A 25,082-nucleotide genomic window follows, 5' to 3' on the forward strand; every position below is an offset into this window, starting at 1 on the left:
AGACACTTTTCAACAGTTTTGATTATAGTTTTGATGAGACACATTTACGTACTATTTGTGTTGAAAAAATGAAAAACTTAGTGCGCGAATTATTGGGATTATAACACCAATGGAGAAGGTAATATTTACAATGATAAAGATGGGGCCACTGTCGTACAGAAGACCGTTGTGAGCATGATATCATACGAATTCCAAACCTGTATACTGAAAGGAACAAATAGCTTATCAACCTCTTCATCCAAAAGTAATGAATTGTATTTACAAGCCACACACTTTGGTAATACGGTTCTTTTACAAATTAGACTAAATGGGGAAATGGATTCCACCTATGAAGTATCTTTGAAAGGGTTAAATCCTCTTCTCGATATTGATGCTGTGCCACTGGCAGGTAACTTAGGAACCACGGATGGTGATTATGACGATGAGAAAGAGGAATTTGTAAGAGACCATTTATCCGATTATCAAGTGATTACCAAATTGGGCGATAGCACGGATCCGAAAGTACCTGTAGTATGCATACAGGTTGCTGAACTATATAGGAGGGTTATACTGCCAGAATTGAATGATGGAATGACTCAAGTCAACATGCAGTTTAACTTACTGATATCAATGAGCAGCAAGATATGGAAGGCAGCGAAGGGTCAGAATGGTAATGATGATTTTGGCAAATTAGTTTTTTTGTTAAAGTGTATCAAAGATATGTATGCAAAGTGATTCTATATAAATTAATTGTGCGTTGTGTTATCTATGACTGCCATATCCAAGACTTGTACAGTTCCCTTTTTATCACATAGGGTCATTAGGTCTCTGTAATTGACAGGATCAATAAGACCTACACATGTCCATGGATTCAAATCTGGGTTTGCCAGATCGGTAGGTGATGTAGCTATCAATCTACTAACCTTTTCAATAAGTTCAGATTGATTGTAGGGCTCACATATAGCCACTTTGACCTTCATTTTAGCTCTCACAATCGGAATAATTTGCTTAGAGACCAATAATTTAATAGCTTCTAACGCTTGTAATTTAGCAGGCTTGTTGATAACAGGGCTAAATTTTAGTTCTTGTAAAGCTTTATGAATCATTGTGGGTGGATATCTTTTTTTCGACGCAGGATTTATACATTTGGCGCTAATTATTGTAAGCAATTCATTATTGACTTTATTAAGCATTAATTGTCTTTCTTTTTCTGATAATTGGATCTCTCCCTTAAGCATGATTTCCTCAATAACACTATCAATATTAGTAGTACCGAAACATTTTTGTAGATCTTCCTTATTGGCAACCAATCCTTTCGAAACATTCATGAAAACTTGATGTATCTGGAGCACTTCATCTAGATCTTTTTCGATTCCTTTACGATAATCCTGAACTTTATTTTGGTAACACGCAATCTCAAATCTCTTGCGTGCTTTTTTTAATTTCACTAACGAAACATTAGTCAACTTAATCTGTCCCGACGGTTGATTGATTGGCATTTGATTTCTACCTTTTCTATTTTATGATAATTTTATCCAAATTTATAAAGTCTGCCAATGCTACATGAAAATACTTTTAAGTTCGGTCCCGAAAATTTTTTTTTCATGGAACATTATTATATAGAATACAAAACACACAAATGAATAATACGTATCAAGATTCTTTTTCTTTCATAAAGTCATAATAAGTTAAAACAGTCAATACATAAATACAGAGCTAAAGTACACAAATTGCTTTTCTTTTCTTTTCTTTTCTGAGTTGTAATATGAATTATTACAATCAATCAACTTTTTCATTGCTTTCACAGTTCAGTTTTATATTTCTCTTCTTAAAATCTAGAGTTCCCAAAAAATATTCTCAAGAACGACATTGGTAAGATTGATGAAAAAAAGCTGGGTACCAGGTGAATAAAAGCAATGTTGTTTCGAACACAATACTGAAAAATTGCTATATGGTCCCTGCAGAGCAGTAATATGCCTTCATTTCTTTTTGAGTCCATCCATTGCATGGTGAAAAGTTCAAAAAATGCTAAAAGTAAACGTAGTCATACCATCATGATAAAACCCACCTCTTGGCAAACATATCTAAAATGGCTCTATAATGACCGATGACACCTAAAACTACAAAGAAATGCCAAAAAGTGTGCGAGCAGCCCACATAATCAACCCACCATAGGGATTTAAAAGATTTAGCATGAGAAGGACATGACTTGCATTTAGTATGAGCGGTTGGTGCCCTTCTAAAATGTATTTCTCTTTGCTTTGTAATGATTTCCAAATCGGTAGATAATTCGTAGTTTGTAGGAATTGTTTTATCAACTTGAACATCAGATCTAAATCTTTCCGGGATGAACGAACCGTAGAAGGCCACACCAACCAAATACCAAACAACAGATTTGTATGTGACAGGACTAAATAGCCTTGCCGCATAACGAAGATCGGTTAGGAATATCAAATGTAAGAAGGACAAGACGCCCATGGTGGCTAACAGAATGAAGAATCTAATTCTCAGTGGTCTTGCCTCAGGTCTATCAAAACGGGGTGACCAATTCATAAACACACCAAATATACCTAGTGCCAAAGAAATTCCCATGTAAGTGCACATCGCCCAGTAGCACGAATACATGGTAACAAATTCAGTTGTCAAAATCGAGGCTGTAATCAAGATCGTGATACCGCTATAATCGACGCATGCAAATTTTGAACGCAACTTTAGGAAAGATGTACCGTTAAACGTATGCCAAAATACAGAACTCAACATACATTTCAATGCTGCTGCCAAAAACATAAAAACAATCCATCTAGCTTGTGGTGGCACTTTAGGATTCTTCCAAACTTCTGATTGAGGGAAGTCATAAATTGCCAAGTAGATTAAATACATGGCCCCCAACAAGTGAGACCAAATATTGGAAGTTTCGTTATGCCAGCCGTACCAGTTGAAGATGGATAGTAATGACTTAGAGTGAGTATTGTAAAACCTATAGCCATGAATTATGTATCTATTCTCCCTCCATGGAAATGGCAACTGATAATAATGTAGATGTTTAGATTCGCCCAGGATATGTGCCTTGCCATGATTGTATGAGTTTATAAAGGACTTAATATCGGTGGTCGGATTCAAGGGTTCTTCAATGTAAATTTCCGTTTTTATCATAGATTTTTTTACTGGACCACAGTAATCTTTCACGTTGGAAAAACAACGGTTTTCCTCGTTGGTTTCAGTTTGAACGGAATAGCTTCTCGAGGAACGTGAAGAGGGCTTCGATTGAGAACATACTGTCGATGATGAGGACACCAATGAGGTGGATGTGGAAGCATTGTTTAATTTGAAAGTAGAGACCGAATTCACCAAAGTTACTGCATCCGAATCCCCCAGTGAAAATTGAGACTCTACATTAGAAGATTTACTATTGTTCCTTTTATATATGGCACTTGCCACGTTCTTCTCTTTAGCGGGACCTATTATCTCCAAATCGTCATAGTGACCATTTTCTGAGTGTTTGATATTTTCATCAGTAACCGAAAATGGATGAGAAACAAATTTCGAGTAATTGTAATTATAGATGGATTTACCGGATTTTTTCACTCTTTGAAAGTTGTCTACACCCTTCCGCTTCAACCTTGACAATGATCCCATGGGCGATGGTATGTACTGAGTTAAGCTTCTGCTTGAAGAGTCCATCATGTATTTGAATATGAGAGACTGTTGGAATTTAAACTATATTTCAACTTATCTGCGTTACTACTTCTTTCTTTGTTCACTTTACAACGGCTAGACCTTGGGAGACGACGGTGTAAATACTAAACCTGAACTAGCTGTATCTTAAAAGAAAAAGAAACCACCGGCCTGTTATAAAAGAAAGAAACCAACGCCTGTCTCTAATTGCCAAGCTTTCCAGATGCACACCCACGCTGTATCACGTTGTGACTATATACCTTATCCATCAACACTTGCTCCATTTCCTGCAGGAAAAAAAGAAAAGAGCGGTGACCCTGCAGTATACGAGCCTCAGCCCACACCCCACGCCAGCCCGTTTCTTTTTTTGCGGTATTTCTTTTACTTCAGCTCGTCTCTGTCCCTTCTCACGAGAAAAAATAATGATTCGTGACTTACCCCACTTCCCCACGCCAATTAATGACAGAGAAATTTCTTTTAAGACCTCCGGTACGCATGTTTCATAGCTGTCTCTAAATTAGTGCGTTTTGCTAGATAACTACATAGTCTCCCATCCACCAAGATCTGCATTGCCGTCCGTCAATCGGAAGACTATGTGCGGAATCATGTTCCCGAAAACAATCTCATTCGCTAGATTCGCGTATCTTGCCTGGTTCAAATAGACAGGTGTACTGAATTTGTAGTCTTCGTTGGTCTCTCCGTATTTACTCAGATAAGGTGCAGCATAAAAAGTACCTCTTTTTCCGTATGACAGGTATATTGCGTTTGTCCTGGTCATTAAGAAAACTCCGTAAGAGGAGATAATTTCGCATCCATTTCTCACATGGTCAGTGCATTCGCCCTGTAAGTAACCTTGTAGTGCAATACTCTTTTGAATATGGCATTTTTGACCACACAACAAACATACTCCGATCTCGTATTTATCGCATTTATTCGATATTTCATCATTGTCGAGGGAAAATTTGGAGAGGTTTAAAGGTAGTTTGATAAGTTGGATATGTTCTGGTGAAGGATACGATCTTGTGTTTATATTTTGGACCATGTCATATATCACTTGTTGGATTCTTAAATCATCATTACCATCATTATACCTTTCGATGTTTTGAGTTAATTCGTTGTAAAAGAAATCCTTCAAAAAATGAGAAAAACTAGGCAGTTTGAAATACTGGAAAATAAGCTCAATTTCATGTGCTTTAGTTGCGTCATCATTATTATTGGAATCATTGTTGATATTACTGTCATTGTTATCATCAGCATATTGAATATTGAATAACAAGAGTGTTCTTCGACAAAAAATGGTCAAAGACTCTAGTAATAACGAGCATATTAAACTTTTGTTCTTTTCCAAACTTGCATCATCAAACTGGATATCATCTGGTTTAAAGAGGTCAACGTACTTTTTAAAAGTTTCAAATAAATAGTAAAAATTTGTAGATGATTCCTCTGATTCGTTTGATAATGTTTTGATCTTACTTCGACAATCCTTGTAAAAGTTCACTCTCATCATATCTCTTGCAAGTAAAAGTAGTAGTTGATGAAACCTTCTTTTGAACATTTCATAAATACATAGAGTAGGTGGTTGCAAATTCTTTCCTTCATCGATATTGTCAAAAGCTTGGCTCATATATAAGAGCAGATCCGTATTATTACCCTCTATTAAAAAATTATTCCAGTTCCATATTTTACTAGGGATTTCATTGCTAAAACTTTTTGACTCAACGAATCTCCTGTAAAGGAGTGATTTTAGCTCACAAACCAATTGTAAGGTCAAAATGCACTGACTAGATATCCTTTTCAAATTTACTATTTTCCCTTCCTCTTTATACGATCTTAATCTGAGCTCTATATTCGCAATTGTGCTAACAAGAACACCGTTAGCAACTTTATATGCATCCTTAACAGTTATGACTTTCTCACCCTGGAGATCGCCTAGAATCATCGCTGCCTTGATATAAGTGGAGCTCATTAAATCAAAATTATCTTCCATATCGATATGACTCTCAATACACTTGAAGAACTCAATGGCTGCTCTTTTCTCTATGTTATTTGCTCTCGGTAGGAATGAATTGCTTATAGAATTGCATACGGGACAGTATATCAACCCTGAACCATATGATAATGGAATATTCTTCGTAGTTTGATTTTGTATACCCCGAATAGACTTCATGTGGCCACTTAAACATTTAATATGAGATCCATGACCACATGCTCGTAGCACTGGTTCGCATTTGGTTAATTTCAATCTTGTTCCATCATCATCTTGCGTTTTCTCTTGAACTGTACTATTTCTTGGTTGCTTACCACTAAATAGAGAAATTATCCTATTGACGTCTGATGGATTTGTAAAATCGATGCCATGATCACATATGTTCTGTTCTTGATAAGAGAAATAAGCAAATATATCATCATCCTTGGGCATCTTACAAAATACACAGTCATCATCGTAGTTACTACCAATTGTATTGCTGCTATTGTCTGCATCTGTCCCGGTAGGAGATAAACTAGGCGATGTAGTTCTGGGCGTGCTAATCTCGGAAGTGTCTACGCTATTGTTTTCCATGAATTTTAATTGCTGCTGTGCCAACTTCTTCATTAGTTTTTTCTTTCTTAATCGAGCAAGGTGTTTTTTTCTTTCAAACTCTTTATCCTTGTGACTCTTATCTTTCTTTGTTGGCCATAGAATTCCCGGTGTGTACGACGTGGCTTGCTCATTCAGGTAACTGTTTACATTTACATGAGGAGCTGTTTCCATTAGGTATCTAAAAATCTCCCTAATTTTACCGTGAGATTCTGAAAAATTATCCTTCAACAAACAATAATACAGAATAGAACCAATGCTGTGATAATGGCAGAATTCCGTGTCAACAATTGCGTATTCATGCCACAAAATCCCCATAAATTCGTTCAAGTTATTAACTACACATAAGTGAATTAAATGAACAACCCTTGGTAGTAAATTATCATAATCATACTTTATAATATGATCCAGGGTATTTTTCAAAAACAAGCCAAAAGTGTTCACTGATGATATTGAATAGAGTCCAGAAAATAGTGTATTTTTTAACAAATCTTTAACTTTTTTTGCTGGCACAAAAGTGTCTTCATATTTCATTTTCTTCAGATTGGACATATTTAGCCTTATGTTTTTTTCCACGTCGTATCTTCTACTGGATGAAAGCCCTATATAATAAGGGTCAATCTCATCTTTATACCCTTCTTTCAATACGAAAATTCCATTGTCGGTCAAACTTATTGGAGGAGTGTAGTTAGCATATTTTTCGAGATATATGTCAAATGAAGGATGCTTAGTAATATGCTCTGGAATGCAGTTAACTATTTGTGCGTAAGAACACGTGTCAAAACAAAGCGCATGGATAATCTCTGACTTAAACGTTCTCTCAAATCCTTCTTTTGAAGATTTCATTACTAAAGATCTCACCTCTGTAAGCAATTGAATCAACAACAAAATGCATTCATTAACAACGGCTATAGTGGTTTCGGCGTCAGGATAATCATACATCGGAACACCGTTTGCCCAATGTTTCAATCCCCATCTTGAAAGATATGTAACCATTAGTTCATTAGGATTACACATTGCCATACTAAATTGGACATTAAAAATGTCACTGATATAAGTAAACTCTCTCATGCTGTATTTTGTGTACATCCGGGCCTGATGGGTAATGGGAGTGCCGTTTCTTACCCAAAAACCGACGTTTATTTGTCCAATTAAAACCAGAGTAGACAAAGCCGACTCTGATATGTGTAAAGCTTTCTGCTTATCCTGAAAGACCTCGAAAAGGTTAATGTAATTTGTCAAAGATGTGGGAATTGGCACATATCTACCACATTGACTCCATTGAACAACAAATTTGAACAAATACGACATTGGATTAAAAAAATACTGTGTATTTACACCCACTTGAAAATTAATGGTTTCTGTGACATAATTACATATAGTCTCTCTAACTGTAGACAGCGTTACTTTATTCGTATCATTTTCATTGGTTGATGCGTTCTCAGACGATATGGCCTTTCTAGAATTAGCCAGTGACTCAAATTCCTTTGTTTGAGCGACATTTAGTAGTTTAAGAACAATTTGCTTACGAAAAGCCGCATCTTTGACCAATGATATACTACGTGTGTATCCATCTGTCATAATTAATATTGACGAGAAAAAGAAGTAGAATGCAGAAAAATCAAAATTCTCAACTTCTACGTGTTCTTTAGTCTCCCTTTTTAAAGGTAAGACGTTACTGAATTCGGAGAAGGACTCGATAATTGCGTTGAAAATCGCGTCATTGGATAGCAATTCCTCAGGAACAGTATTTGCAGACATTATCGTACAAAGATCTTTAAAGCAAATGATTGTTCTTCGATTCCGTATAGTTTCAGTGGGCAATTTGAATCCATTGTACAAAGAAATGGGTAAGTATGACATAAGATCCTCTGGATTAAATGCCATGAGAGTAAAAGCAAACCTAATAGTTCTTTCAATGAATCCTGAACTTATGATCATATTTGCTATGCTTGGGTCCTGGAAAGTATATTGTCCTAATAGACTCATAAGAGTTACCTGGCATTCTTTAGCGTCTGATGCGACAGTATCATAAAGGACAGAAAGATAAACATCAATATACTGCGCGGCAAGAAACTTTCTGCTTTCATCCCTAAGGGAAAATAATGATGATAAAATCTTCAACATTTTAAACTTGGATTTTTTTGACAGGATGTTAATAGAGTTGATAATTATATACTGGAATCTAGATCCATAAAAGTTGTAAAAATGGCTCACGGTGTTCGGTGAATGAGCCCTGGTTAATCTTTCATTGTAGTTAGTGAGTATTTTTAAGATTCTTTCATCCTTGATATTTTTTAATGGCCAAGGTTTGAACCACGATTCATCGCTATTTTCGTTGGATATTAAGAATCCACCTAACAAGTTAATCTTGGAAAAATCCGGATTTGTATTGGAAGGAGATACTCTCATTTTAGAAAAATGCGAATACCAAACATCAAGCATGGAAAATCTAAGAGAGTACTTATTTTGCAGAGATTTAGTCGACTTGAAGCACAAAGAATACAACCAATCTGTTAAATCATCAGTCAGCTTTCTTTTAAATATATCGCTCACTTTCCTTACATGAACTCTTATGTTTTCCTTTTGGAATTCTTTAGCTATTCGGTCCATTTCGAAAAAGTCATTACCTTGGAGCACAGTTACTACATCATGAGAATCTTCTAAAGCTCTTGTTATAGATAATGCATATTCAACCGGCGTATTTAGGGTTTTGGTTATTATAGATGCTAGGTCCATATAGTGTACATTACACTCTTCTTCTTCGATTTGGATAGCCCACTCTTCATGAGCTTCCTTCTTGGTACTAGACCAACTGTTGTCAAAAAACATAAAGTTATCATCATTAACTAATGATTCGCATTCTTGTTTATCTGTTGTAACATCAGTAGTGGTGTTTTGATCAGAATACATCCGAACGGTCGCTTTTGTTTCTCCTGAATGAGCTTCAGCCTCTTCCTTATAGGAAACTGTCACATCAATTAAGAAATCCAGGACATAATTCAATAGGGAAACCACGTCTTCTTCATCGATAGTGTTATAATCATCATCCGAAATTGGAATATTATTCAACTCATTCTTGCATTTGAATGCGTAGTTCGGCTGATTAAAGGCAAAGGGGTCACCACAATGACATATTCTGCCCTCTGGGCGCATAACCACTTTGGCAACATAAGAATGGTTTACGTGTTTTTCTTTATCAAAACAAAGCTCACAGATTTCATACAATGGATTCGTAGAGCATGTGAAACAGTAGTAAATTGTCTCTGAGGGAAAACATAAACGTGTGCACGCAGTCCCGGTATGTATGTTATTCACAAAATGATGGTCACTTTCAAACTCCAATGTTCTCCACTTTTTTCCATCAAGTATGTCTCTGTATTTTTCGCTTGTCCAGGCTTCAGAATTTAGTATAGAAACGAGAGAGTTCCAGTCTATATTGTTATCGTTATTCTTAAGGCGTAGATTTAAAGTTTTCCATAACAAATAACTAGTAGTTTCGCTATATTCGCATTTCGCGAGTTTAGGGAGCTCCGTAAGAAAATCCCTAATATTATTAATAGACAACTCAGAATCTTCCATGCGTGCTTGTTGGGTAACTATTGGTTTAATCGATGGTTCCTCTCTTTACTATCAGAAACGAGTAAATAGTAATAATAAATAGAAAAAAACCCGCTCTTTTTTCGAGGAAGCTCAAACACCTTGTTTAGAGATCTGCTAGTAATATCTCGAGCAACTTTAAAAGTAAGCACTTAGATTATTGGGCTTCTCCTATATCCATGCATCGATGATGCTCTCCATCAATATCGCTTAAAAGTTCAACTAACGCCACTGGAAATTGCCGCCGTCGTTGTCCCAACGTTATAAGTGATGATATCGGTTCTCTAATTCGCAAGAGCCAGTGTTTTAGGATCCTGAGTCATTAACATTTACCTGCAAAATATGGGAACATGGTTATTGAAATTGCTAGTTTGGCCGGCATTGAACCTGTAAGGAGCCTGGGGGCATGGATAAGTGGTGACGTATTGATCGCAAATACGCTAGGTATGTTAACCTTGCTTCTAGATGGTTTAAATCTTGGCGGTATTTTCTTCAAGTTCGTATTTCACTTATGTCGACCAAGTAAGGTAACTATTCCAATTCGTGTTGCTTAAAAATATGAATTCGACAAGAAGTTGGGAATACATAATAATATGCATTAAAACTGGGCATACCTTGTATTCTTGATACTGCGTCACTTGGCTGTAGGAATCGTTACCGTCATGAATCAATTGTTTAGATGGTATGCTTTCAATCCTATTGAAAAATGATGAGCATCAGTTTTTTTCAGGTGTACTTTGACTGTATCATACAAATCTTATATACCTTTGCTCTTTAATTAGTGATAGACGACAGCACAAGAATAGCAAAGTGTGACGGCTTTTAATTCAAAGCCATTCTGTTTTCACTACAACATATACGCTTTCTGAAAAAGTCCATGAAGAGCAAAATAAAATGATGATGAGGGTGGTACACCATGTTCAATCTTATCTGGGAGTTGGAGATGAGTAGTGAAGTATGGACACTAGATTGCATTGCATGTTATATGTCATGTTACACGGTCCGGCTCTACATTTTCGATAAAAGATGGGATTTTTAAAGAAGTGGGTGGGTGATTTCAAATCAGAAGAGTTGACACAGCAGGGGAGATATAAGTTTCTACAGAATAAAATATTGTACTTTGTAAGGCAGCAGGAGGAAAGTAATAGTATTTATAAAACAAGACATGTTATCGTATTTTTTTGGTGGGGCATCAAATAATGCCAAGAACAAAGAACAGCCAAAGAAGGCTATAGTGGAGTTGAGGGAGCAAATCAACCTTCTATCCAAAAAGCAATCGCACTTGCGTACTCAAATTACAAACCAAGAAAATGAAGCTAGAATCTTTTTGACGAAGGGCAACAAAGTAATGGCCAAGAACTCACTTAAGAAGAAGAAGTTACACGAACAATATTTAAGTAAGCTAGAAGGCACAATGGACTCTCTGGAACAGCAGCTTTTCTCCATAGAAAGCGCAAACTTAAATCTAGAAACAATGAGGGCCATGCAGCAGGGTGCTAAGGCAATGAAAACAATTCATGGTGGTCTTGACATAGACAAAGTGGATGAAACTATGGACGAGATAAGGGAACAACTAGAGTTAGGAGACGAAATAAGCGATGCTATATCTAGACCGTTAAATACTGGCGCAAACGAGGTGGATGAAGATGAACTGGATGAGGAATTGGACATGCTGGCTCAAGAAAACGCTAATCAAGAAACTTCTAAGATAGTTAATAATAATGTTGAAGCGGCACCCATTTCAGAGAATAAGGTCTCGTTACCCAATGTTCCAAGTAATAAGATTAAACAGAGCGAGGCTTCCATGAAAGACAAAGAAGATGAAGAGGAAGAAGAAGATGAGGACGAAAAGGCATTAAGGGAACTACAAGCGGAAATGGGGCTTTGAACATAGTCTACATAATCGAGAAGGGGAAAAAAATAGGCGTTCTTACTTTTCTCGTTCTATACACAATACTTTATATACATGAAGTTCATAAATTAAAGTCATAACTGATATTTTTTTGCTTTTTTTCCGTTTGAGATTGTAGAAGAAAATGTGCATTGGTTTATTTTTATCTGTTCTTGTTATATTATTGTACAATAAAGGTGAAAGAAAAAAAAAGTAAATAATTGCAGTTACATATGTGTCTTTTTTTCCTTTCTTTCGCATTTAGTTGACTAAAACCCAAATTAGAAAAAATACAAAAATTACAAAAAACACCTTAGCGGCTAACCACCTATTACTTTTTATCCTGTCGAAATACTTCAAAAGTTCTCTTTGAGCGCCACTAATATTTAAATCGATGTCTTCTACATTAGCATCAATTCTTTGGATGACTTCGCCTTGCTCTTGGACCATGGAAGCCAATTGTTGAAAGAGATTCCCTACTTCCTGAATGGTGGACTCTATTGTCTCCACTGCTCTATTTCTTTCTTGCAAGTAGACATTATTTGATAGCTGGCCCTCTTCCATCAACATTAATTGAGAATCGTTTTGAGGAAAAGACAATTCGCCTTGATTGGACGAGCTGTTATTCTTTTCTGAGGATTCATCTATTAGTGAAGTCATGAATGGGTTAGAGTTGTTGTATGTGGTCAAGTCCACAGCATGACTACTTTGTGTGTGATCATCCCCTTGTGCATTTTCGGTGTCAGTGGTCAATTTTTGCCATCTGTCTTTGTTTGCCATTTCTAATCGTTGCCTTTCCTCCAGTACGTCTTTGAAATTTCCTGATATGTTTTTCATTTGGGTGTTCAAAAGGTTTACAACATTTTTGGAATGCTGCACAGCACTTGGTTGATTAGACGATTTATTTGACGCATTACCATTCACGTCGGTTTTTTTAAGCTGGCTTAACTGTACTAAACTTTGCTCAATGGCATAAATCTTTCTTTTGATCAAAAACGACAGTTCAGCAATCTCGATGGGATTATCATTGAACATGGGTTTTCTCTTGGCCAGAACGGCTAATTTAGATAATAACTGCGCGGTAGATGAAATTTCATGGGCTATGCCAGAGGCCTTTTTTTGAAACTCAGAGACATTTCTCCCATTGCCGGTAGCACTGTTAGTAGAAGTTCCGTTTTCTTGTTCTTGAAGACGTTCTCTCTGTTGCTCTTTAAAGTTTTTGTTTCTTTTCTTGTAACTCAACACGCTTTGTTGAAATTCTGAAGTTCTATCCTTTATATTCATGAGAGTTGTGCGGTATGATGGAAAGGTCGGATGAGAATAAAGATGGAACAAAATATATACAGTAAAGAGTTAACAGCCTTTTGTTCAAACAGGCCTGGCAGGAATGTCGATGTGGTAATGAGGAATTTTTTTTTTTTGGGCTTCTATATTGGCACTATCATTCTTATTACGATTGTTTTGAATACGCCTTTCGCTTCGTCTCGATCGATAATCCTACCCGGACATACACCAAAAATAATACGCCAAACAAAAGGTAAAAGCAGCAGAGAAACAGCTTTGTTTTCTTTACATTCAAAAAAAAACTATGAAGAGTGTAATAGGTAAGTATGAGTATAAGTATCTTATTTAGTGATTACAATTTAGCTTCAGTAGCATAGAAGCGCACCACTTCATCAATGGCCTTAGCCACATATTCCACATTTCCTTCATTCAACCCGGCGATGGAGGCTCTACCGGAGGCAACCAAGTAAACTGCGTGGGTTTCTTCAAGTCTCTTAACCATTTGAGGAGTTAGTCCCGTAAAGGAGAACATCCCACATTGGTTTACTATATGATCCCAATTGCCCGGAGTGCCTAACTTGACTAAATGGTCTCTTAATGCGTGTCTCATCTTAGTAATTCTGGAAGACATGGTAACCATATCTTTGTGCCATTGCTGGGTTAATTCAGGTGTCTCCAATAATTTAGCGACAATCTTAGCACCGTAGGCTGGTGGGTTGGACACTTCGCTACGAATTATTTTGGCCAGTTGAGAGGTGACAGCAGCCTTAATGGTGTTGTTCTGCACTTGCTTTGTAAGTGCTAGATGGAAACAGCCCACACGTTCACCATACATACCAGCGTTCTTAGCAAACGACTGGCACACAAACACTGGGGAAACTGTAGCAAGCTTCTCCACACCCAAACGCACAGCATAGGCATCTTTGTCCAAATCACCCGTGGCAAATCCTTGGTAGGCAGTATCAAACAGAGCGATGTGATTTTTGGAGGCAATAGCATCAACTATCTGAACCCATTGCTTGTTAGTTGGGTCTAAACCAGTGGGGTTGTGAGCACAAGAGTGTAGAACGAAAACCGAGCCCTCTGGAGCCTTTTGAATAGCACTCAGGAAGCCATCTAGGTCAAGAGACTTAGTTTCGTTGGCCCAGTAAGGGTAAGTGGCCGTTTTCAAGCCTTGGTTCTCAAAAATGGCCATGTGGTTGGCCCAAGTGGGCTTGGACAAATATACCAATTTATCTGGGAAGAACTTTGAAAAAAACTTGGCAGAGATATGAAGAGCCCCCGTACCTGAAAGTGATTGTACAGAGATTACTCTGTCTTCCTGTAAGGCGTCGGATTGAGTACCGAAAATGATTTTCGCAGCGTTTGATGTCAAAGTTGGCAACCCGGTAATCCCGAGATACTCATGATTGTAGGAGCTGTCACTATGAATTAACTTTTCCGCAGCTTTAACACTTGGTAGAACCCATGGTTTACCGTTGTCGTCTCTGTAAGCTCCGATACCCAAATCGACCTTGGTAGTGCGCTGGTCTTGCCCATACCTTTGTTTGATACCGAAAAGGGCATCTGGAGGCAACAATTCTATGTTATTGAATAGGGAGGTAGACATTATCGTTCGTGTTTTCTTATGTTTTTGTCTTTAATGAGATTGTAATGATTTGATTAATTCCACTTAAAACCATACATATATGTATATATACCGACGTGTAAGGCGACAGAGTAAATGGGGCCGATCGCGCTGACTCACTCGGACCGAGTCTCGCATGTCGCTAGACACGGACAGGACGGAAACGATCATTGTCAATACTGACCAGTATGCTGATACGGCCAATAAATCTATTGTAATTTAGGTCAATGAAAAGGAACAGTAACAATGCCTCATGGATAGCTTCCGGAATGTGCATGTTTACAAAATGCCCGTCATCATATTTGCGGTAGTGATTTTTTTTTCTATATTTCTTCTGATTTTTGAGTCCTATTCAGTAGTCGTGTGGTGTTATTATCACACTGGCGCAGATCAACAACACTTACCAAGTTAAAAGCATGGATAGGGCTACTTGATGCTCTTTTGCGAATAAATGTTTTCATTCCCTTTTCTGGTGTGGCAACCCTAAATCATCGGCGGCTATTAGCCTCACAGTTACCCTGATATATTGTTTTTTTTCATTTCAGAAAAATTTTCCTGAAGTTTTATTTGTCTATATAAACGCTAAACAACTCTGGTATTAGAGGTTTCCTTCTTAACATCAATTTCTTTTACTTCTTATTTAAGAGTTTTTCTTCTTCCTTGTTAAAAAAAAAGTAACCATAGACTCGTGCTAGTTCAGTACTATACAGGGAAGGGAAGTCACGCGCATACGTGTGTGTGCATTTCTTGCTATTGCTGCTTAGCTTCTCTAAAAACACTGGGCTAGCGTTTTTCAGCGCTCGAGAGGCAAAGTCTCAAGGAGTCCCCAATGGGCCTCACGTATTTCACATCTAGATGGCATTTTGGACATCGGCACTAAATAAGAGATTCAGCTCCTGACTTCTCCTCTGGTCTTCATGAACAGGGTTTTTGAGTCGTCGGATCATGGGCGGTTTCTCTTAGTCGTTGCACCGGGTGCCATTGTCTTAACGTTGTGTGCGGGTGGTTCGGGGGCTGTTGCCATGATTTATATGGATGAGACAGAAGTAGCCCCGTTGACGAGTTTAACTTAGATCAAGTAGGATGCATGATCTTGAGCTCTTTTCCTATACTTTGTTCCATGCTCTGCTTTCTCCTTATTACGAAGAGATGGCAGGACGTGTGTGCCGAGTGGGAAAATCTGAGTTCGGTCATCTTCGTTGTTCATCCTACCGCAGTATATTCCTAAACACTATGAAATGACCCTAGTTTGGTCCATGATCATTTGGGTAAAACCATACTGCAGACATCTCTATATAATTAATACCATTTTACATCTTGTCCTCTTCTAAAAGAGGAAAAACTCTAACGTAGGAAATCAAAGAAGTGTACGTTTACGTATATACTTGAATCCAGCTATATCTGTTCATAATGTTTTTTGTTTTTCTTTTTAACAAAACGCATCGCATCTAATGGTGGAATAGACGAATCGGATTTTCCACGTAGACAATATCGAATGAATCGGCAGCCTGGAATACGACCTTGTCCATCACAGATCCTGAGGGAGCCGCGATAAATTTTACACCAGATTGCACAGCTCTATAAACATTGTCGGGAAAGGGGAAAAAAGCATCAGATGACAACGACACATTGGTTAATTTGCTTAGCCATTCCAGCCTCTCTTCTTTAGTGAGCGGTTCAGGAATTTCTTCAAATTTGCTTTCGTAATCCGCCTTTTCCGGACCTTCTATTCTTTGCCCTGTAACGAAAAGATCAATGGCGTTAGATTTGTCTGCTCTCTTGATTCCTTTAGCCCATTTCATATTCAAAACCTTTGGGTGCTGTCTCAACCACCAGTTGTCCGTCTTGTCCCCAGCTAATCTAGTACAATGTATACGTGATTGTTGACCGGCCCCAAGTCCCACGACCATACCGTTCTTGGCATAGCAGACGGAATTTGATTGTGTGTACTTTAAAACTAGGGTGGCAACGGTCAAATCGATGACGGCTTGCTCGGTAAGCGCTTTATTCTTCGAGACAATCTCCTTGAAAGTGGATTGATTAATTATTGCATCATTTCTTTTTTGTTGCAGTGTGACGCCAAAGACTTCTCGATTTTCCATTTGACCAGGAACGTAGTTCGGATCGATCTGTAGAATACAGTATTTCCCGTTTTTCTTTTTGGATAGTATGTCCAATGCCTCTTGTTCATACCCAGGAGCGATAACACCGTCAGAGACTTCTTTCGAAATTATTTTTGCTGTCGCAACATCCACAATATTGGACAACGCAATGAAATCGCCAAATGATGACATCCTGTCCGCACCACGGGCTCTAGCGTATGCGCATGCCAAAGGTGACAGATCCTCCATATCGTTTACAAAATAAACCTGCTTTTCCACATCAGATAATGGAAGCCCCACAGCAGCGCCTGCTGGAGAAACGTGCTTAAATGACGCCGCAGCAGGCAGATTCAATGATGCGGATAATTCTTTCACTAAGGGCCACGAGTTCAAGGCATCCAAAAGATTTATGTATCCTGGTGTACCGCAAAGCACTTTGAAAGGTAATTCCTCTTCTTGAGTGATATAAGCTTGTGCAGGTCTTTGGTGAGGATTACATCCGTATCTTAGAGGTAATTGGGCTTTCCCCTCGGAGTACTGTTTCCTGAAAAAATCAGAAATGGCTGCATCATAATCAGCTGTATGTTCAAACGCCTTCAGTGCAAATCTATTTTTTAAGTCTTGAGAGATTTCCCCATCTTTAGACAAGTCTTGTAAAAAGATAGAATAATCGTTAGGATCCGAAAGAATAGTCACTCTTGAATGGTTCTTTGCGGCGGCTCTTAATAAAGTTACACCACCAATATCAATTTCTTCAACGGCTTCTTGAACTGTAACACCAATTTTAGCCACAGTTTCTTTAAATGGATAGAGATTACATACGACAAAATCCACTTTATCAATGTGTTGTTCCTTCAAATCCTTTTCATCACCCTCTAGATTTCTGGCAAGAATTCCTGCGTGAACGGCAGGATGTAAAGTCTTCACTCTGCCCCCTAGCATTTCGGGTGCATGCGTAATTGAGGAAACATCGTCCACTGGGAAACCAGCCTCTCTGACCATGTTTGCTGTACCACCGGATGCTAAGATACGAACATTGTTCTCCACCAATCCCTTGGCTAAGTCTAATAAACCAGTCTTATCATAAACTGATAGGATGGCAGTCTTGGTATATTTGCCCATGTTAGCTCTTTTCTCTCTGCCCCTATTTATGGTATACTTGGGTTCTTTGTTTGGAAGAGCGTATTTTGGAAGTTATCTAATCGCTAAGAAGAGCAAGAGAAAAGACAAAAGTTGAAAGACGGGAAAAAATACAATATATTTGCTGATTATCGACGCCTAATCTCTAGGTGAAAATGGCCCTCTCTTTTCCTTTTCTTAAGTTTTATTTAATGGTTCTAATAAGGAAAGAAACGGAAAGAAAACGAAAGAAAAAAAATACAAGAAATTAAGGTGCGATCAAAAAAGGACATGGTGTTAATTTGACCGGTGAAGAGAATTACTTGAGTGCAGTGATGCAATGAATATATAGATATATATCTGTGTGTGTGTGTCCTTAACAAACAACCGTTAGTGTACGTAGAACTACTAGAACTCCTTCGTCGCTCCTTGATATAGCACGTAAAATACGTGAGAGGGGAGCGTCGAGAAGAGGGGGTGGGGGTTAGCTAGATAACTGAACAAAAATCCAATTATAACTATATTAAAAAAAAAATTGGTTTAAAGTGAGATATACAGTGTCTTGTATATAAAATCTTTAAATGTAAAGATAATAGTATAAAAACATGTCAGGTAAACAGAAGCCTGCCCAACAAATATATATTTTCCATCAACCAGCTTATTTTCTGTATCTCCACAAAGACAAAGTGTTTTGCTTCTTCCAGGTCTTTCTTCTACCAGCCTTGGTGTTGTTGAATCTGTGACCCTTGTTGATACCTCTGGACTTCTTACCAGTAGCAGTCAAGCCTCTAGCTTCACGGTGCTTGTGAACTGGGTTACAGATCCAGTTGTAACGAGCATCTCTTCTGATAGCCTTGTGTTGAGGGTCGACCAAGATAACTTCGAAGTACTTGTAAGTAGAATCTTGGTTAACCCAGTAGGAGTTCAAGACTCTCAAGTTAGCAGCGCGACGACCAACTCTTTCTTCAGCGGTAGCTCTCAAGGATCTTTGGTATTTCAATTCATTGACACCTTGGTTAGTTGGCTTACCGTAAGTGGCACCCTTTGGAACAGGTCTCTTTCTGTTACCACGTCTAACTCTGACACGGTAAATAACGAAACCTTGCTTGGCCTTGTAACCTAGTCTTCTAGCCTTGTCTGGTCTAGTTGGTCTAGCGGCTCTGTGAATGACATTCTTTTGTCTGTATTCCCAGACTCTAACTCTTTGCAAGAATCTCAAAACATCAGATTGCTTCTTTCTTTGCAATTCTTCCAAATATTTGTAGGCACCCATTGCTGATTTATTTGTTTGATCGTGGTATTTTAAATTTTATAATTTAACTTGAGAGAATAGAAAAAGTAAGAAGTGTAGTTAATGTATCGATGACGGGAAAGAAATAATTCTATCTATCATTCATTACCAAGCAAAGAGAGAAATGTGAAAAATTTCAGCAGTCCGGAGATTTTGCGTCGGTTTTTTAGAATTCTCAGAAAAAATATCTTTCACCTTTTAAATCCGTGCATTTCTTTGACGTCAATGTATATCATGTCAGACGATGAAACCCTTTAATAATAATGTTGCAAAATGCATCAGTTGAGTTTGCAAAAGTCCTTCAGATAAGAGGCAATGACAGGATAACTTTAATACATGGTGCTCTAAGGCTTATTTTGAGTTTACTGCTAGGTATCCATCACATAGGCGTTATTTACTATTTTGTTCCTGTTCAATATTGTCCATAATCAGTCTACTGTGCAGGGCGGCAAAGTGAGTTATGTAATTCTTCTTTATATAAAGCCTTCCCCTTTTTCATGCAAAATGGAAAGGTACAAAGAAAACAGCGTACCATCCTCAAGCGTATAAAATTATAATGATGATTCTATTTTGTTGATGAAAACAGTTTTATATAAATCAAGAAGTATATTCATAGGTGTCCATAGTTTTGTGCGTGTGTTTGTGATCTTGCGAGTAGTATATGCGATGGAAGGAGAACAGATTGTGGAATATGTCCAGGAGACACCGATTATTCCTAGAAGAGTTATTCAATATTCGGTTCCAAAAAAAAAAATTACAATGCCCAGTCCTTGTGTCAAAATGTCGCAGGCAGTTAATAATTTGCAAGACATGAACTTGCCGCAGCATCCCAGCCTTCGTGATTCTTCGCTAGATAAAGAGTACTCGACTCAAAGGTTTTTAGGAGGTATAAACGAACGAAGATTGAGTTTTGAGGAGCATAGAAATGAACAACACCAGAATCCCATTGGACTAATCAAGAGGGTAGGTACTTTCTTTAAGAAGAGGTCATCATCTGGAAAGAGCAGCATCAAATCAATTGGTGATGTGAAAACAGATGGCTCAAATCTGATTGAAGGCTATTTGAGTGAAAATGATGATCCTATAGAACAGCTCGTTCAAAAAAACCTGTTTGATGAACATAAAGGGAATTCTGAAGAAAATGATAAAAGACATGGCCTGTTCTCCTTTGAAGAGACGCCCCCGATACAAGTATTAGAGCGGACCTATCCCAATCCTGTTGACTCTTCGTTTGAAAATGTTCCTTTGACTGAGGAAAGACGTTTTTCTGAAAATCCTAGGTCACTTGAACCAAGTGAATACGAGCATAGTCTTTCAGAGCCTATTCCATTTAGGAGTTCAACGGGAGGAGAGAACCAACGCGGTGTTAGAGGACATACTGATATAGCAGCACATAACCTGAGAGTAGCTTCAATAAAGGAAAAAAAGAAAATACTTGAAATGGAACAGAACAGATTAATCACAGAGATCATACGCCTCGAAAATATACTGAATAAGCATAGGAAGATTGACGTTAACAGCAGTACTGGTAAATCTGAAAATAAGTCGTCCGAAAAAGATAGTATTACATTTGTAAATTCAACGGCCCCTAACACTGCAGTTTTAAAACAGAGAACCTCATCTTCAGATCATAATGTCAACTTTCTTCATAACGACGTTTCCGACATTCCGGATACCTTTGACCTCGAAGAGCCTTATGATCCTCTCAAGGACAAATGGACCACTTTGCAATCTTTGGAAAAATGTTTTGAATCTAAATTTCAATCTGTGTCAAACTCAAAAAAGGGAGACGAGTTAGCCACTATAAAAGAAAGGAATTTTCAAGTAGCCAAAATTAATAATATTTGTTTCAGGGTTCAAGAATCTATCAAAAAAAGGCAAGACTTAGAGGCTAAGTTAAGGAATCTATCACATGATACTGACAATGAATTGCTTTTTTTGATGATGGAAAATAAAAGAAGACAGAAAAGCTCCGTAATAATACAGTTTCTTTCTGACATAATCAATGAGAAATCGAAAAGATTCACCGCAGAAGAGCAAGGCTTTGTAAATGAAAACGAGGTAAAACCTCTCATTTCAGATCTTTCTGAGGGGATCAATAGGTTGAATTCTATCCTGGAAATGAAAAACACTTGTATTAGAAGGTTAAGTAATCAGTAGATAGTTAAGTTTCAATATCTTTACTTCTCTATAAATGCTAGCGCGTCATCTTGCCGATGAAAATTTTACGCGTAATGAACCCTTAACTTTTCTACATATAGTGCTTTTATTCAAGTACGTTAGTAATTAAAGATTAGATCGTCAACAAAGTTACCGTATATAAACGTTTAAAGAGCGTACATAGAGGTATTTAAGCTATCTCAATATGAGTGATGTTAAGCAGGAGGAAAGGAAAAGGTTTTTTAATGATGATCTTGATACATCAGAAACATCATTAAATTTCAAATCTGAAAATAAGGAATCATTTCTATTCTCAAATAGCCACAACGATGACGATATCTTATCTGTGAGTGATAATTCTGAAGGAGAAAAAGACACATCTATTTTGCCGGTCAACGAAGAAATCAGGGAGGATGACCAAGATCAGTTTATTGGAGAGCTTCTAAGGATTATCCCAGAAATGCCAACGAGCATTTCAATAAAACTTAATGAAAAATTTGGTAGCAAAAAGGAAGGACTCTGTTTGGCATTATCACACTATTTTGATCATTATAAGGAGAATTCCACCAGCAATATACCGTCGTCTCCAAATCAAGTAAACTCACATTCTGATACTTCAAGCTCGGTCTTGTCCCCCTCTCCATCCCATGTTAAAAAAAGAAATAATTATGCTTTCAGAAACCAAAATCGATTAGAAGATAAAACCACTTGGAAAAGATTTATAGGTGCTTTGCAAGTGACTGGTATGGCTACAAGACCTACTGTCAGACCTTTGAAGTACGGTTCTCAGTTGAAACTGAAAAGATCAGTTGAAGAGATCTCTGCAGCCAAGGTATATGATTCACGCGGCAGAAAGAAAGCATCAATGGCCAGTTTAGTAAGGATTTTTGATAGTCAATATAATAGAGAAATCGGCCGAGTTCCCGAAGACATCGCTCAAATACTATACCCTCTTTTAAATTCCAATGAAATAGGCTTTGAAGTTACGTTAATATTTTGTGATAATAAGCGCTTGAGTATAGGTGACAGCTTTATCTTGCAATTGGATTGCTTTTTAACCTCTATTATTTTCGAAGAATCATCTAGTGATGGACAATCTTTTACGAAAAGAAGGCGTACAGAAAGAGAAATCAAGAGGGAAAAAGACAACAAAAATTTCGGTAGATCATTGGCTGAAACAGATGAAGAGCTGGAAAATCGTTCAAAGAGATTGGCTCTACTGAAGTTATTTGATAAACTAAAACTGAAACCGATTTTAGATGAACAGAAGGCAATTGAAAGGCATAAAATAGAGCTCAGTAGTGACCCAGAAATCATTGATATTGATGATGATAATGATGATGATGATGATAATGATGATATTCGCCCTGGTCAAGCCGCTAAAGCTCGTGACAATCTTTGGGATACCCAGCACGAAGAAGAAACAATGAACTTGAATCAACTGAAGACATTCTATAAAGCTGCACAATCATCAGAATCTTTAAAAAACTTGCCTGAAACAGAACCTTCTCGTGATATATTTAAACTAGAGCTAAGGAATTATCAAAAGCAGGGTCTTACTTGGATGTTGAGAAGGGAACAAGAATTTGCTAAGACCGCCTCAGATAAAGGGGCTTCGGAAACGGATGCTAATGTGATAAACCCTCTATGGAAACAGTTCAAATGGCCCACTGATATGTCTTGGGCTGCTCAAAAGACACAAAACGATCACCTGAATCTTGAAGATGATATATTTTTTTATGCTAACTTACACTCTGGCGAATTTTCCTTAACGAAACCTGTCTTAAAAACGATGATAAAGGGTGGCATATTATCAGATGAAATGGGATTGGGTAAAACAATTGCAGCTTACTCTTTAATTTTATCTTGTCCTTGCGATAGTGATATTGACAGAACACCGTATGATGTTGAGAGTACTGATATTCCTGATGATGTTTCAAGCACTTTCAAAACGTCTTCGCAAAATAACAAGAAACCGTATGCTTCAAAGACAACGTTGATCGTAGTTCCTATGTCTTTATTAACGCAATGGAGTAATGAGTTTATGAAAGCTAACAATTCTCCCGACATGTACCATGAAGTATATTATGGTGGGAATGTTTCTAGTTTGAAAACTTTATTAACTAAGACAAAAAACCCCCCAACTGTAGTCCTTACTACGTATGGCATTGTTCAAAATGAATGGACCAAGCATTTTAAAGGAAGGATGATAGATGAGGACGTAACTGTATCATCCGGCTTGTTTTCTGTCAATTTTTATCGTATAGTAATTGATGAGGGTCATAATATTAGAAACAGAATGACAGTGACGTCTAAAGCGGTTATGGATCTACAAGCGAAATGCAAATGGGTTTTAACAGGTACACCAATTATCAACAGGCTTGACGATTTGTACAGCCTTGTCAAGTTTTTGGAATTAGATCCCTGGCGGCAAATCAATTATTGGAAAACCTTTGTATCAACGCCTTTTGAGAATAAAAACTATAAACAAGCATTTGATGTGGTGAATGCGATTCTAGAACCTGTGCTGTTAAGAAGGACGAAGCAAATGAAAGACAAGGATGGTAAGCCTTTAGTGGAGTTACCACCCAAGGAAGTCGTTATTAAAAGACTACCATTCAGTAAAGCTCAAGATCTCCTATATAAATTCCTCTTGGATAAGGCAGAGATTACTGTTAAATCAGGTATCGCACGCGGTGATTTACTGAAGAAGTATTCCACAATTCTCGTTCATATTCTGAGACTAAGACAAGTTTGTTGCCATCCAGGCCTGATTGGAACTCAAGATGAAAATGATGAGGATTTATCCAAAAATAACAAGTTGGTTACGGAGCAAACGGTGGAGCTTGATTCTCTGATTCGTGTGGCTTCTGAAAGATATGATAATTCGTTTTCTAAGGAGGAGCTGGAGAAGATGATGAGAAATCTGAAAGTTAAATATCCAGACAATAAATCATTTCAAACCCTAGAGTGTTCCATCTGCACGGCGGAACCTATTGATATAGATAAGGTTTTGTTTACAGAGTGTGGCCATAGTTTTTGTGAGAAATGTTTATTTGAATATATTGAGTTTCAGAAAGGTAAGAATCTGTGTTTAAAGTGCCCCAATTGTCGTAAACCAATAGATGCATGTAGGTTATTGACATTGGGGCCACAAAATAGTACTTCAGAAAATTTAGAATTCAGGCCATATTCTCCTGCTTCTGAATCAAGCAAAATAACTGCTTTAGTGAAGGAGCTTCAGTTGCTACAGGACAGTTCGGCAGGCGAACAAGTTGTCATTTTTTCTCAATTTTCTACGTACTTGGACATCCTGGAGAAAGAGCTTACGCATGCTTTCCCAAAAGATGTTGCAAAAGTTTACAAATTTGATGGACGTCTTTCGTTAAAAGAAAGAACTAATGTGCTAGCAGATTTCGCCGCTAAAGACTATAGCAGACAAAAAATCCTATTACTCTCGTTGAAAGCTGGTGGTGTTGGGTTGAATTTGACATGCGCGTCCCACGCCTACATGATGGATCCATGGTGGTCCCCCAGCATGGAAGACCAAGCAATCGATAGATTGCATAGAATTGGCCAGACGAACAGCGTCAAGGTTACGAGATTTATCATACAGAATAGCATAGAGGAGAAAATGCTCCGCATTCAAGAAAAGAAGAGAACTATCGGTGAGGCAATGGACGCAGATGAGGACGAAAGGAGAAAAAGAAGAATCGAGGAAATTCAAATGCTTTTCGAATAGTCATGTCGCATATGCATATATAGACTTTACATAT

At 37.7% G+C, this 25,082-nt stretch overlaps 11 protein-coding genes across 11 annotated transcripts; 4 read left to right on the top strand and 7 right to left on the bottom strand.

Annotated features, from left to right (window-relative positions):
- Positions 1-174: 174 nt before the first annotated feature.
- IRC25 (Irc25p) lies at positions 175-714 on the top strand (the record flags this gene model as incomplete). The annotated part of the gene is made up of 1 exon (XM_056224131.1): positions 175-714. The coding sequence occupies one exon, from the start codon at positions 175-177 to the stop codon at positions 712-714; it is 540 nt and encodes a 179-aa protein (XP_056078080.1).
- Positions 715-725: 11 nt separating this feature from the next.
- SDO1 (guanine nucleotide exchange factor SDO1) lies at positions 726-1,478 on the bottom strand (the record flags this gene model as incomplete). The annotated part of the gene is made up of 1 exon (XM_056224132.1): positions 726-1,478. One exon carries the CDS (start codon positions 1,476-1,478, stop codon positions 726-728), a length of 753 nt encoding a protein of 250 aa, XP_056078081.1.
- A 553-nt stretch (positions 1,479-2,031) lies between these two features.
- On the bottom strand, positions 2,032-3,660 carry IZH3 (Izh3p; the record flags this gene model as incomplete). The annotated part of the gene is made up of 1 exon (XM_056224133.1): positions 2,032-3,660. One exon carries the CDS (start codon positions 3,658-3,660, stop codon positions 2,032-2,034), a length of 1,629 nt encoding a protein of 542 aa, XP_056078082.1.
- A 532-nt stretch (positions 3,661-4,192) lies between these two features.
- Positions 4,193-9,814, bottom strand: UBR2 (putative ubiquitin-protein ligase UBR2; the record flags this gene model as incomplete). The annotated part of the gene is made up of 1 exon (XM_056224134.1): positions 4,193-9,814. The coding sequence occupies one exon, from the start codon at positions 9,812-9,814 to the stop codon at positions 4,193-4,195; it is 5,622 nt and encodes a 1,873-aa protein (XP_056078083.1).
- A 1,183-nt stretch (positions 9,815-10,997) lies between these two features.
- On the top strand, positions 10,998-11,720 carry SNF7 (ESCRT-III subunit protein SNF7; the record flags this gene model as incomplete). Its single annotated transcript, XM_056224135.1, has 1 exon — positions 10,998-11,720. The coding sequence occupies one exon, from the start codon at positions 10,998-11,000 to the stop codon at positions 11,718-11,720; it is 723 nt and encodes a 240-aa protein (XP_056078084.1).
- A 264-nt stretch (positions 11,721-11,984) lies between these two features.
- SED5 (t-SNARE syntaxin) lies at positions 11,985-13,007 on the bottom strand (the record flags this gene model as incomplete). The annotated part of the gene is made up of 1 exon (XM_056224136.1): positions 11,985-13,007. The coding sequence occupies one exon, from the start codon at positions 13,005-13,007 to the stop codon at positions 11,985-11,987; it is 1,023 nt and encodes a 340-aa protein (XP_056078085.1).
- Positions 13,008-13,359: 352 nt separating this feature from the next.
- AAT2 (aspartate transaminase AAT2) lies at positions 13,360-14,616 on the bottom strand (the record flags this gene model as incomplete). Its single annotated transcript, XM_056224137.1, has 1 exon — positions 13,360-14,616. One exon carries the CDS (start codon positions 14,614-14,616, stop codon positions 13,360-13,362), a length of 1,257 nt encoding a protein of 418 aa, XP_056078086.1.
- Positions 14,617-16,082: 1,466 nt separating this feature from the next.
- ADE16 (bifunctional phosphoribosylaminoimidazolecarboxamide formyltransferase/IMP cyclohydrolase ADE16) lies at positions 16,083-17,858 on the bottom strand (the record flags this gene model as incomplete). Its single annotated transcript, XM_056224138.1, has 1 exon — positions 16,083-17,858. One exon carries the CDS (start codon positions 17,856-17,858, stop codon positions 16,083-16,085), a length of 1,776 nt encoding a protein of 591 aa, XP_056078087.1.
- Positions 17,859-18,513: 655 nt separating this feature from the next.
- Positions 18,514-19,128, bottom strand: RPL15A (60S ribosomal protein eL15; the record flags this gene model as incomplete). Its single annotated transcript, XM_056224139.1, has 1 exon — positions 18,514-19,128. The coding sequence occupies one exon, from the start codon at positions 19,126-19,128 to the stop codon at positions 18,514-18,516; it is 615 nt and encodes a 204-aa protein (XP_056078088.1).
- A 684-nt stretch (positions 19,129-19,812) lies between these two features.
- SMKI12G1060 (uncharacterized protein) lies at positions 19,813-21,306 on the top strand (the record flags this gene model as incomplete). The annotated part of the gene is made up of 1 exon (XM_056224140.1): positions 19,813-21,306. The coding sequence occupies one exon, from the start codon at positions 19,813-19,815 to the stop codon at positions 21,304-21,306; it is 1,494 nt and encodes a 497-aa protein (XP_056078089.1).
- Positions 21,307-21,511: 205 nt separating this feature from the next.
- Positions 21,512-25,048, top strand: RAD5 (DNA helicase RAD5; the record flags this gene model as incomplete). Its single annotated transcript, XM_056224143.1, has 1 exon — positions 21,512-25,048. One exon carries the CDS (start codon positions 21,512-21,514, stop codon positions 25,046-25,048), a length of 3,537 nt encoding a protein of 1,178 aa, XP_056078090.1.
- Positions 25,049-25,082: the final 34 nt, after the last annotated feature.

The sequence above is a fragment of the Saccharomyces mikatae genome (genome assembly GCF_947241705.1).
Source record: "Saccharomyces mikatae IFO 1815 strain IFO1815 genome assembly, chromosome: 12".
In the NCBI taxonomy this organism is placed as follows: domain Eukaryota; kingdom Fungi; phylum Ascomycota; class Saccharomycetes; order Saccharomycetales; family Saccharomycetaceae; genus Saccharomyces; species Saccharomyces mikatae.